Genomic DNA, 13,024 nt, shown 5'->3' on the forward strand with positions numbered 1-13,024 from the left:
TAATTATGTTATTAATGACTCACCCACATGTCGTTCTAAACCAGTGAGACCCCGTTTATCTTTGGAACACAGTTTAAGATATTTTAGATTTAGTCCGAGAGCTCTCAGTCCCTCCATTGAAACTGTGTGTACGGTACACTGTCCATGTCCAGAAAGGTAAGAAAAACATCATTGATATTGGATATTGGTTTGTTTAACTCAGAGGGAGTGTCAGCCACATTAAAAAAGGTAACAGCTTAAGTCATTTGTGGATTAATGCGTATTGGAGACGCGAACCGTTTAAAATGATTCAGTTCGATTTGGTGAAATGGTTCAAAAAGATCCGGTTACATCGTATGATTCGTTCGTGAACCGGATATCACAAACTGCCTTTTTTTGAACTGTCTTACAATAGACACGGAAGAGAAGACAATGCTGAATAAAGTCGTAGTTTTTGCTATTTTTAGACCAAAATGTATTTTTGATGCTTCAACAAATTCTAACTGACCCTCTGATGTCACATGGACTACTTTGATGATGTTTTTCTTACCTTTCTGGACATGGACAGTATACCGTACACACAGCTTCAATGGAGGGACTGAAAGCTCTCGGACTAAATCTAAAATATCTTAAACTGTGTTCCGAAGATAAATGGAGGTCTTACTGGTTTGGACCGACATGAAGGGTGAGTTATTAATGACCTTAAAGTATATACTTTAATTTTAGTTCATTTTAATAAGCCTGTGGTGAGCATAAGAAACTTTTTTATACAAATATTTAATAACTTTTAAACAGTGTAGATGTGAAGCACCCTTAGAGTTTGAGGGAAAATATTAATCTTAGAAGACAGCAAGATCATGCCGCCTACTTTTTCTTTTAAGACTGATTTGGATTAAAAGGCGTCACATAGCATGCAAAGCAAAGGAAGTGAGAAAACAAAGGAGGGAAAAATAATACTTTTCAGTATACCACACAAAAATACATTCTCAAGTTTAGACATTAGCAGTTGCACAGGTCAGGTGTTTTTCGGCAAGAGACCTGTTTCCTGGAACCGTGGGTGAGGAATGAGAGACAAAACGTTCAAGGCTGTTCTAAAGAAATGAAAGCGGCTCTTTTAAAGATCTGAAAACATAAGATTCTCTTTAACTTTAAGTGACATGACTGTAGATCATAGTAGGGTGGCGCTGAGATACTGTAAACCAATAATAACATTCAACTAATGCAGGTTAAAAATATTGTGTAAGTATGTGAGAGATTGAGTGATAGTTGATGGTTTATGTTTTTTGTTTTTTTTTGTGAATAATGATTACAATTTCTGTCAAATCCTCAACAAATGTGCATAATCAAACAAAGCACTGATTGTATGAAATTTGTATTAACAAATTTAATGTTGTTTTCTGTATTTTTGGAGCTCCGCAATCCTCTAAAACAAAACCCTGCACATTTCAAACTAACTGAGATGAGTAAACCGCACCAGAGTTTGCCTTTGACAGTGAACTACTCCTTGTAGTTCCTAACAAAACAGGTTGAAGCTCTTCCCTGTGAATCATGCTGACAACGAGATCCCAAACGATTAACGCTGACTTTTAGCATGAGCAACTGGCTTTTAGCCTGTAAATATAGACAACAGTCCTTCATTAGGATGACCACCCACAGCCATCCAATAGCTGGTGACAGAGTGAATCTTCAGAAACACGACACTAACACACACATCTCATGCCCGAAGCTCGGTTATTAACACGACAGAGCTAAACAGACTGCAAAACTAATGAATGCAACATTTCTACTTTCAGTTCTAGACAGCACACATTGACGGATGGGTTAAGAACTAACCAGTCTGGTAGTGACAGTAAAATAACATGCTTAGTTTAGCATGCATGCTTGATTTTATCTGTGGTTTTACATTTGCGATATTCTGAATATTCACACATATTTGTGATCATGTAACTGGCAACATAAAACATTGGGAATGATTTAAATTTTAATTGTATTGTATTAAAATTGTATTTAAATTTTAATTGTATTAAACTAAATTTCACTTAGTTTAAAGACTTCATAATGGAAGAGAGAGATTTTTAAATACTGTCTCTGCCTTAAAGTTCTACTGGCAATTTTTTCCATGAATCATTTCAAACTGTCCATTTGAGTGAATTATTAAAACTTATTCTTTAAAGTTTGCAGTTTCACTAAATTGTTCACAGGTTTTTTTTATTTTTTTATTTTTTTTTTTTACTCGAAGCATTTAAATAAAATATATTCAGACAAGTTTGTCTGTTTATTGTTTTCATATGTACTACTGTTAAGATGTTTTTGAAAGAAGTCTCTTCTGCTCACCAAGGCTGCATTTATTTGATAAAAATCCAGTAAAATCAGCAAAATTGTGAAATATATTTTCATTGTAATTTATTTCTGTGATCAAAACTGAATTTTACGCCAGTCTTCAGTGTCTCATGATCCTTCAGAAATAATTTTAATATGCTGGTTTGCTGCTCATGAAACATTTTATTATTATTATCAATGTTGAAAAAAGTTGTGCTGCTTCATATTTTTGTGAAAACTGTGATATGTTTTATTTTTCAGGATTATTTGATGAATAGAAAGTTCAAAAGAACAGCATTTATTTGCAAAATAAATCTTCTGTAACATTATAAATATCTTGACTCTCTTTTGATCGTTTTTTTTGCACCTTTGTTGAATAAAATTATTAACTTAAATTTAAACAATAGTAGTGACCCCATACTTTTTAATCAAAGAAAAATTATTAAATATAATTTTTGTTTTTGTTCATTTAGTAAAAAATGCTTAAAAATGCCTTGATTATTTTTATTTTATCTATTTAATAATTAATATTAACATATCTTTCTAACAGTAATTAAATGGTTCCTTAAATGTATTTACCAAAAAAAAAAAAGTAATTTAGATATATATTAAGATATATGCAGCTGAATTTTTTTTTTTTTATATTATCCGGCCGTAAATTATACTAAAACAGGGATGTCGAACTCAGTTCCTGGAGGGCCGGAGCCCTGCAGAGTTTTGTTCCAACTCTGCTCCAACACTCATACCATGCAGTTTTCAAATAAGCCTGAAGGACTTGATTAGTTGGATCAGGTGTTTAATTAGGGTCTAAACTGTGCAGGGCTCCAGCCCTCTAGGAATTGAGTTTGACACCCCTGTACTAAAAGATGTCTCATCCACAGTCTGATAAAACGTGATCTGTGTATCATCTAAGGATGGCTGAAGTGAAACAGTCGTTCCGAAGCTCTGCGAGATCCCGAAGCGCAGATGTGTCGAAACACTGATCCGAAGCGTGATTCGAAACACCCATGTCACGTGACTATGACCAAACGAAGCCTCGAAGTGTTTCACTAATTGTTTCATCAGGTGTGGTCCGCCGAATCAGCGTTTGATTGGAACGGTCGGGAACAGACCACACAATCGCACATCTGTATAAAAGTGAAATAAACGCATTTTGACCTCGTGGGTTTTTGTGAGAGGAGTTTGACTTTGAGATAGCGGATTTTTGGTGATATAGTGACATAGTGCGATTTGATTAGTTATAGGCAATTTAGACTTACATTTAAATTTACACAACACATTGACTGAGAGGCTAGAGACAGACAGAGTATACATATAGTGACACATTAATAGATACATAGATATAAATATATATAGACAGCTAGATTAATAGATACATATATAGATAGATTACAGATACATATATAAATACATATATTATAGATAGATACATATATAGATAGATTATAGATACATATATAAATACATATATTATAGATAGATACATATATAGATACATAGATTATAGATACATAGATCGATTCATATATAGATATAGATTTGGATAGATAGATAAAATGGAAGCTCCCCAGAAGAGATGCCGTACATCTGTGGTGTGGGAGCATTTCCATTTAGAAACCCCAAATAAAGTGAGATGTGTGTATTGTGATCGGCAGCTAGCCTACTGCAACAATACATCATCCATGATGCGCCATTTGAGGAGCACTCATCCTGCCATTTTGCAGGGTGCAGAGGATGGCATTCCCCCTGTACCTAGGCCTTCTACTGACACTGCTGGGCCATCTAAGCAAGGTATGCATTGTTTGGGATATAATTATAATTGAAATATAATTACAACCTTTTGGGACACTGTTTATAAAGTTTATAAGTTATATAAAGCACTGATTATAAACACTGGAAGGTTTCCAAATAATGAACCAGTAGGCTATACTTTTAATAGATGTGCACTAATTGAAGCTGTATTTTTCCAATGTATTTGTCTGAAAGTATGTTTTGTCTTCTCTTTTAAAAGTCAGACAGAGGGAATTGGATGAGGCTCTTATAAACATGGTGGTGAAGGATCTGCAGCCCTTCACCATCGTGGACGATGAGGGATTCAGGGCATTTGTGAACAAGCTTGATCCAAGCTATGTCCTCCCATCCCGGAAGGTGCTTAAAATAATGGTCAGCGAAAAGTACAACAAAGCCAAGGAGAAGACAATGGAGGACCTACAAAAGGCCGAATTTGTTAGCCTTACAGCTGACATGTGGTCCTCCATTAATATGGATGGATATCTTGGTGTGACTTGCCATTACATAACACCAGAGGCAAAAATGGCAACTGTTGTACTGGGTGTAAGGAGGTTTTACCAAACCCACACAGCCCAGCATCTCATGGAGTCTAAAGCCTTGCTAATGGCTGAGTGGGGAATAACCTCCAAAGTTCAGTGCATGGTGACTGACAATGCATCTAACATGATCCTAAGTGCCCAGCTACTCCACCTTCGCCATGTCCCATGTTTTGCTCATACTTTAAATTTGATTGTGAAAAAGGCACTAGATCAAACCCCAGTCATCAATGAAATACGCCAGAAGGCCAGAAAGATAGTGGGGTTGTTCAGATCCAGCTGCAAAGCAAAGGACAAGCTTGTGGAGATGCAGAGCTTGATGGGAAGACCAACTCTGAAACTGATACAGGAGGTTGACACGAGATGGAACAGCACATTTGACATGCTACAGCGCTTGTATGACCAACGTGAACCAGTGGCTGCTGCACTTTCCAACTTAAACAATGATACTGCTCCCCTGACAAGTATTGATTATGACATTATTGAACAATCATTGTCAATACTGCAACCATTCAAACTCGCAACAACAGAGATGTCAGAGGAAAAGAGAGTGTCTGCTTCAAAGCTTATACCACTGTACAGGATGTTGCAGCACAAGCTTGCACAGAAAAAAGGAAATGCAACGCAGGAATCAACTGTTCAATTAGGTAGGCCACAATGACCATACTACCCATGTGATTGGCCATAACTGTCATATTATTGTCATTATTATAAATATGTGTTTCTCCTGTTTTGGCTCATAGGCTCACATCTGCAAGAAGGTCTGCACTCCAGATGTGGAGGTTATGAGAGTTTTAGAGTCTTGGCACTGGCTACACTGCTGGACCCAAGGTTCAAAAATGTGGCATTTGGAAATGCTGCCAAAGCCCAGGAAGCTGAAAAGCATATCACACTGGAGTGTGCTTCACTGATGCGTTCAAACACAAATCCTGGTGAGCAGTTTCAGTCTGTGTTATGTTATGTAATCTGAATCATGTAATATAATATATCCTTCATATATGCCGTCAGTTTAGGATTTGTTACTAATTGCTGTTTTCATTTTTATTCAGACCCAGAAATGTCAACATCACACCCATCATCATCATCATCACCATCACCATCAACATCAACACCAGTAGAAACACAGGACAGTTTATGGGAACTTTTTGATACTCGCATCTATCAAACCAAGATGATACACAATGCTACAGCTGATGCCACAGTGGAAGTGAAAAAATACATCAACGATGCGTATTTGCCCAGAACTCATGATCCACTAACTTACTGGAAAGAGAGAGCAGTAATCTTTCCTCATTTGTATGTCCTTGCAAAAAAATATCTTTGTATGCCAGCAACAAGTGTCCCTTGTGAGAGGATTTTTTCAAAGGCTGGAGAAATTATCTGTAAAAAAAGAAGTAGGCTAAGTCCTTCCACAGCAGATAAATTAATATTTTTGAATAAAAATCTCTAAAAAAGTGAGACATTGTGGCTTGATTTCTTTTATTAATATTCATTTTTCATGACCAAAATAACATTATGCACAGTGAGGAGCCTATAGGTTACAAGCTTCACATATTAGAACATTATAATAATAAAAAAACAACACATTTTTTTTAATGGCTCGTCAAGGTTGTTTCAGATCAACACCTGCAAGTGACCACTAGGTGTCACCGTTGAGAAGGGTGTCGGATTGATTCGAAGCCTCGAAACAATATGGCACATTTGGTTCAACTGTTTCATTGGTTCACGAGGCCTCGATTTTGCCATCACTAGTATCATCTTCTAAAACAGGGCTATTCAAAGCTTGCCCTGGAGGGCCAGTGCACTGCAGAGTTTAGCTCCAACCCTGATCAAACCCACCTACCTGTGATTTTCTAATGATCCCAAAAACATTGATTAACAGGCTCAGGTGTGGTAATTTTCTAATGATCCCAAAGACATTGATTAACAGGCTCAGGTGTGTTTGATTAGGGTTGGAGCTAAACTCTGCAGTGCACTGCCCATACAGAGCAAGATTTGAATAGCCTTGTTCTAAAGGAAGACTAGCTTGAAAGATATTTTCAGTGCACTAATACAAATGTCATATTATGATTTTAATGCCATTGAAAATACCAAATAATCTGCATTCAATTAATATGTTATGGATGAGGGAAGCAGAATGCATTCATATGCAGCTGTAAAGAGCTTCAGATGGCATTATCTCAAATTAACAAAACGTGAGACACTACAGAGTGTTTATGTTAAGAGTCATGAGATTATAAATAATTATTAAGAAACATGAAAAGGACTGTCAATAAAAAATAAGCAACATACTTACTTTGCTTTATAACATGAATGTGTATGGGGTCTGAAATCTTCTCCGCGACCGGGTACCAACGTCCACCATCCCGCTGAACCCATGCACTCACTTTACATGCATATAGTCCCGCATCAGACATCTCCACTTCGTGAACCTTGATCTGGAAATCCCACTTTCCCAATCGTCTCATGTCCACGGCATCAGATGTGTTGGTCATCACGCCGTCATGACTCAGATGGGCCAGAACAAGAGTAGCATTCATCAGCCACATCACCTCCAGTTCAACAGAGGCTTCAGCAGAAACCGAACAGGTGAGGAGCAGCGTCTCTCCTGTGGATAATGTGGTGTCATTCTGAACCTGAACGATGAGGGAGTTCGCTGATGATTTAAAGGGAAGGAGAAATGGAAAATATGGAAGTATTAGAAATGGAACTTCATTAATTCATTTCTTAAAAATGAAGTAAAACAAAAAAGAATAATTAAATATAAAAAAAACTTACAGATATAAATAAATAAAATAAAATGAAAAATTACAACAGCACATAAAAAAAAATACTAAAACTAACTGGATTACTGGAAACTGAAAATATAAAAAAGCTCATTTAAAATATGAAGAAATACTACAATGGTAAAATTACTAAAACTAAAATGTAAAATATAAAAATAAAAAGCTAATTTAAAAAAATCTAAATATCATAATAATAAAAAAAATAGTAAAAGTACATAAAACAACTAAAATTAAAATGTATAATGTAAAAAAAAATATTTAAGATTTTTCTAAATACTATAATAGTAAAAGTACATAAAAAGTACTCAAACTTAATCTAAAACTAAAATGGAAATAAAAAATAAAAGCTCCTTTAAAATTTTTAGAAATATTATAGTAAAAACAAATATAGCTGCAAGCAGCAAATACTGGGATTCAAGTGCTTTAAAGCATTTAGCCACATAAGAAAAAATATAATACATAATATTTAGAAAGCCTGTAACCCGCTAAATCAGTAAATAAAAAGAGCATTTTTGGCAATTCCAGTTAATTTACCAAAGAAATCGTCCCTAGGTTACGAATGTAACCCTAGTTCCTCGAGGGAACGAGACTCTGCGTCGAGCGCTTTTGGGGAACGCCTTTGGGCAAGAACAACTCTGAATATCGTGTGCAATCAGTCCAATGGAAGAGCGTGACATCACAGGCGGGGTGACGTAGCGACAAGGAAGCTATAAAAGCACGTGCCGTGCAGCTGGCTTCAGCTTCAAGTAGGGAAGCAAGCGTCGGCAGGGGTGCCGGGAGTATGGCTCTGCGACGCAGCGTCTCATTCCCTCGAGGAACTAGGGTTACATTCGTACCCTAGGGACGTTCCTCTTCGGGAACTTGAGCTGCATCGAGCACTTTTGGGGAACGATGTGCCAACGCTGCCAGACTACCAAACCCCTGCCTAGTGTGTATCCGCAGAGCACAGCTAAGGCGAGAGGACAGAAGAGCCAGGAGCGGCTCGCATATCAAGATTGTAAAATCTGGCAAATATAGAGGGCCTGGACCATCCCGCAGCGTTGCAGATGTCCAAGAGGGACACACCTGCTAGAAAGGCCTTAGAGGCAGTCATACTCCGTGTAGAGTGAGCCTTGGCTCCCAAAGGAAGGGGAAGACCAGAGGACTCATATGAGACGTTGATAGCCTCGACTATCCAACGACTAAGGGTCTGCTGATATAAGAGACCACCGCTGTGCGCACTAACACATGACAGCCTCTCAGGTCTGGGAGGAAATATTTCAATGCTCGATACACTGCTAGCATTTCTAGACAATTGATGTGCCATGTCAGATGGCGACCACTCCACAGACCGCGGGCAGGGTGGCCACTCATGACCGCAGCCCAACCGGTGAGGGACGCGTCTGTCGCTAGCGTTACACGGCGACCAAGAGCTCCCAACACCGGGCCCTGATTCAAGAACCAAGGTTTCTTCCATATGTCTAAGGCACGAAGGCATCGCCGCGTGACCTTGATAGTTCACAATGGATTTCCCCTCGGGGAAAACCCCTTGGTCTTGAGCCACCACTGTAAGGCCTCATGTGCAGGAGACCAAAAGGTATCACAAAGGTTTCTTCCATATGTCTAAGGCACGAAGGCATCGCCGCGTGACCTTGATAGTTCACAATGGATTTCCCCTCGGGGAAAACCCCTTGGTCTTGAGCCACCACTGTAGGGGCCTCATGTGCAGGAGGCCAAAAGGTATCACATTGGACGCAGCTGCCATGAGCCCTAACAGTCTCTGAAACTGCTTGACAGTGAGTGACTGGCCTTCTCTGACTCTCTTGACTGAGGAAAGGATTGACTCGATCCGAGCAGGAAACATACGTGCCTGCATCGTGGTCGAATCCCATATTACGACTAGATAGGTGGTTCTCTGAACTGGAGAAAGTACACTCTTCTTGGCATTCAGTCTCAAACCCAGCTCCCCCAAATGGGCGAGAACGACACCTCGATGTCGAACCGCCATCTGCTCTGACTGAGCTAAAATCAACCAATCGTCAATATAATTCAGAATGCGGATGCCCTGCATACGGAGGGGTACTAGAGCCGCATCTACACATTTCGTGAATGTGCGGGGTGAGAGTGCAAGGCCGAAGGGAAGTACTCGATATTGATAAGCTTTGCCCCCGAAAGCGAACCTCAGAAACTTCCTGTGTTGTGGAAGGATGGATATGTGGAAGTATGCGTCTTTGAGATCTATTGTGACAAACCAGTCCTCGGATCTGATTTGAGCTACAACCTGTTTGACAGTGAGCATTTTGAACTTCAGTGACATTACTGAGAGGTTTAATTGACGTAAGTCTAAGATCGGGCGCAACCCCCCATCCTTCTTTGGAACTATGAAATACCGGCTGTAAAACCCGGATTCCCTGTCTAGAGGAGGGACCACCTCGATGGCCTCCTTCCTTAATAGGGTATTCACTTCTTGTTCCATCACCAGAGCCTGCTGGGGGCCGACGACTGTCGGTGTAACCCCATTGAACCTCGGCGGTGGACGGCCGAACTGAATACAATAGCCTCTTTCTACTGTCTGCAGGACCCATTTAGATACATTTGGCAGTAGTTTCCACGCTGCTAGATAATGTACTAAGGGAACCAGTCTCTCGAGACTGATCTCTGGTGTAAGAGGCCCCCGAAGGGGTGGCGAGCTTCCCAGCTCCGCTACGCTCGCGGGCAGACATAACTGGGAGTGACGCTCGCGGGAGACCGCTGCACCCTGAAACACTGGCAGGGTTGGCAGACCGGCCTCCAGAGGGCACCGGGGTGAGATGGGCACCGTATAATGAGGTGGACACCGCTCTACCCCAGTAAGGGCTACCCTCAGGGTCACTGCGACTCTGGCGTCAGGACCTCTTCGTCGAGGACTTCCTGGCTTCGATAATTGCACGAAGATCTGATTCTGGCTTGGAAGTCCCCGACTCAGCGTGGGGGAGCACGAGTGGCGACGCTCTGTTTTTGAGCCTCGCGGTATGAGGAGCCCACTAGTGGCATGGGTATCTCCCGCCCAGATAACCCACGAGAGCAATGAGGGAGGAAACTCTGGAACGCCGCCGCCTGTTTGCATGCCTCCTGAAACCTGTCGACGACGGTATTAACTGTGTCGCCGCCGAGCGGTCTCTTTGGTGGCACGGAGGGAGAGATCAGCGGTCTGTCTAAGCTCTGCATTATCGTCGGACTTGATCCCCTCTCCCTCGTCTACATCTCTCAGCAGGTCGGCTTGATATGCTTGGAGGACGGCCATAGTGTATTAGCCCATTAATGTAGATGTCATTTTTAATGGTTTTGTGGGCAAGGCCGGAGCCTTCAGAGACGACGCCGAACCAGGTGACAGATAGCTCGCGAGCGTCTGTTCAACCCGGGGCATCGCTCTGTACCTTCGCTCATCAAGCCCCGTGACATTGCCATAATATTGAGAGTCGGGGCCGAAGAGACGGGTCGAATAAGGGTGTTTCCACGACCTCGCTATTTCTTTGTGGAGGTCGGGAAAAAAGGGAAGGCTCCGGGCTGGAGGTGGCTGTCTCAGCCGCAGAAACCGCTCATCTAGTTTACTTTTCTTCGGTTCATGTTTTTTCTCTGCAGGCCACTCGATTTTTAATTTATCAACTGCGCGAGTTACCACCTCCAACAGCTCCTCATACTGGGGCGATAGGGGTGGCGAATCCCTACTAATCGTCTCCATATTCACCTCATCGGATGAAGAGAGGTGGAGTGTCGACCCCTCGCCCTGGGGGCGAGCATGCTTCCGAACCCAGGGTTTGGGTGCCGGATCTGGCAGATGAGGAATGAAATAAGGACTGGCCCGTCTCCATACCCTCCGCCAGATCCACCTGCGAACCCCACGAGTGCAGCAGCCGTTCTGCCTCGGCAAAAGCGGGGCCAGCACCGCGGGGAATGCTGGTGAAGGCACCCTCCTCGAAGAGAGCCCTCTGGGATCGAAGCGTCCGCATCGGCAATCGATCACAATGCGGATAGTTGGCTCTCAGCGTGCTTCGACCCCAGGCAAACCACGCATAAATCATGTGTATCCCCAGGCGTGATGTAGCGTTGGCAGGGAGGAACACACAATTTATAGCGCGATTTGGATTCGCCCTTCACGTATCTAGTCTTTGCTTTGCACTTTGGCATTATGTCTTTATTGGGACTGACAACAGTAAATAAGACTTACAAGACAGACTTTTGAACATACACACACAGAGCGCTTGCTGAAAGACGCGAAGCTGAAACCAGCTGCACGGCACGGGCTTTTATAGCTTCCTGGTTACTACGTCACCCCGCCTGTGACGTCACGCTCTTCCATTGGACTGATTGCACACGATATTCAGAGTTGTACTTGCCAAAGGCGTTCCCCAAAAGCGCTCGACGCAGCTCGAGTTCCCGAAGAGGAACTAATGTTGACTTTTATGGCAGTTATATTGCCACGGCACCACCTATGAACCATTCTCCGTTGAAACTTTGCGTGCTTGTTAAGAATCATCTGACACATGTTCACACCAAGTTTTGTAAAGTTTTCGTTTAGGCTTTTGGGTATCTTTGGTAACCCCTTATCTAAATTACCCCATTATAGCTACCCAAAGTGTAAAATCCATCCATCCATCCGGGTCGCGGGGGCAGCAGTCTAAGCAGAGAACCCCAGACTTCCCTCTCCCTAGACACTTCCTCCAGCTCTTCTGGGGGGACACCGAGGCGTTCCCTGGCCAGCCGGGAGACATAGTCTCTCCAGCGTGTCCTAGGTCTTCCCTGGGGTCTCCTCCCAGTGGGACGCGCCCGGAACACCTTCCCGGGAAGGTTTTTATGGACAGAAGAAATTCTGTCCATAAAAATCATGAACAGAACCGGCGACAAAGGGCAGCCCTGCCGGAGTCCAACACACACTGGGAACAAGTCTGACTTACTGCTGGCAATACGAACCAAGCTCCTGCTCCGGTCGTACAGGGACCTGATAGCCCTTAGCAAAGTGTCAGCCAAGACAGCCCCACAACATCCAGAGACTTGAGGTACTCAGGGCGGACTTAGGTGCCCTTGAGCAAGGCATCGAACCCCCAACTGCTCCCCGGGCGCCACAGCATAAATGGCTGCCCACTGCTCCGGGTGTGTGCTCACAGTGTGTGTGTGTGTGTGTTCACTGCTCTGTGTGTGTGCATTTCGGATGGGTTAAATGCAGAGCACAAATTCTGAGTATGGGTCACCATACTTGGCTGAATGTCACTTCACTTCTTCAGCTTGACGGCATCCCTTACTTCCGGTGTCCACCACCGGGTTCGGGGATTGCCGCCTCGACAGGCACCGGAAACCTTACGGCCACAGCTCCGAGCGGCCGCTTCGACAATGGAGGTGGAGAACATGGTCCACTCGGACTCAATATCTCCAGCCTCCCTCGGGATCCGGTCGAAGCTTTGCCGGAGGTGGGAGTTGAAGATCTCTCTGACAGGAGACTCGGCCAAATGTTCCCAGCAGACCCTCACAGTACGTTTGGCTCTGCCGAGTCTGTTCAGCTTCCTCCCCCGCCATCGGATCCAACTCACCACCAGGTGGTGATCGGTTGACAGCTCCGCCCCTCTCTTCACCTGAGTGTCCAAGACCACAAAGTCGATC

At 42.7% G+C, this 13,024-nt stretch overlaps 1 protein-coding gene across 1 annotated transcript in view; it reads right to left on the reverse strand.

The window, feature by feature from the left end:
* LOC132142407 (prostaglandin F2 receptor negative regulator-like) overlaps positions 1 to 13,024 on the reverse strand; it is a 71,798-nt gene that overhangs the window by 38,540 nt on the left and 20,234 nt on the right. Inside the window, exon 4 of the mRNA XM_059552249.1 lies at positions 6,922 to 7,281. Coding sequence (XP_059408232.1) covers positions 6,922 to 7,281 — 360 coding nt within the window. The remainder of the gene's footprint in view (positions 1 to 6,921; positions 7,282 to 13,024) is intronic.

This window comes from Carassius carassius, chromosome 6 (genome assembly GCF_963082965.1).
Source record: "Carassius carassius chromosome 6, fCarCar2.1, whole genome shotgun sequence".
NCBI lineage: Eukaryota > Metazoa > Chordata > Actinopteri > Cypriniformes > Cyprinidae > Carassius > Carassius carassius.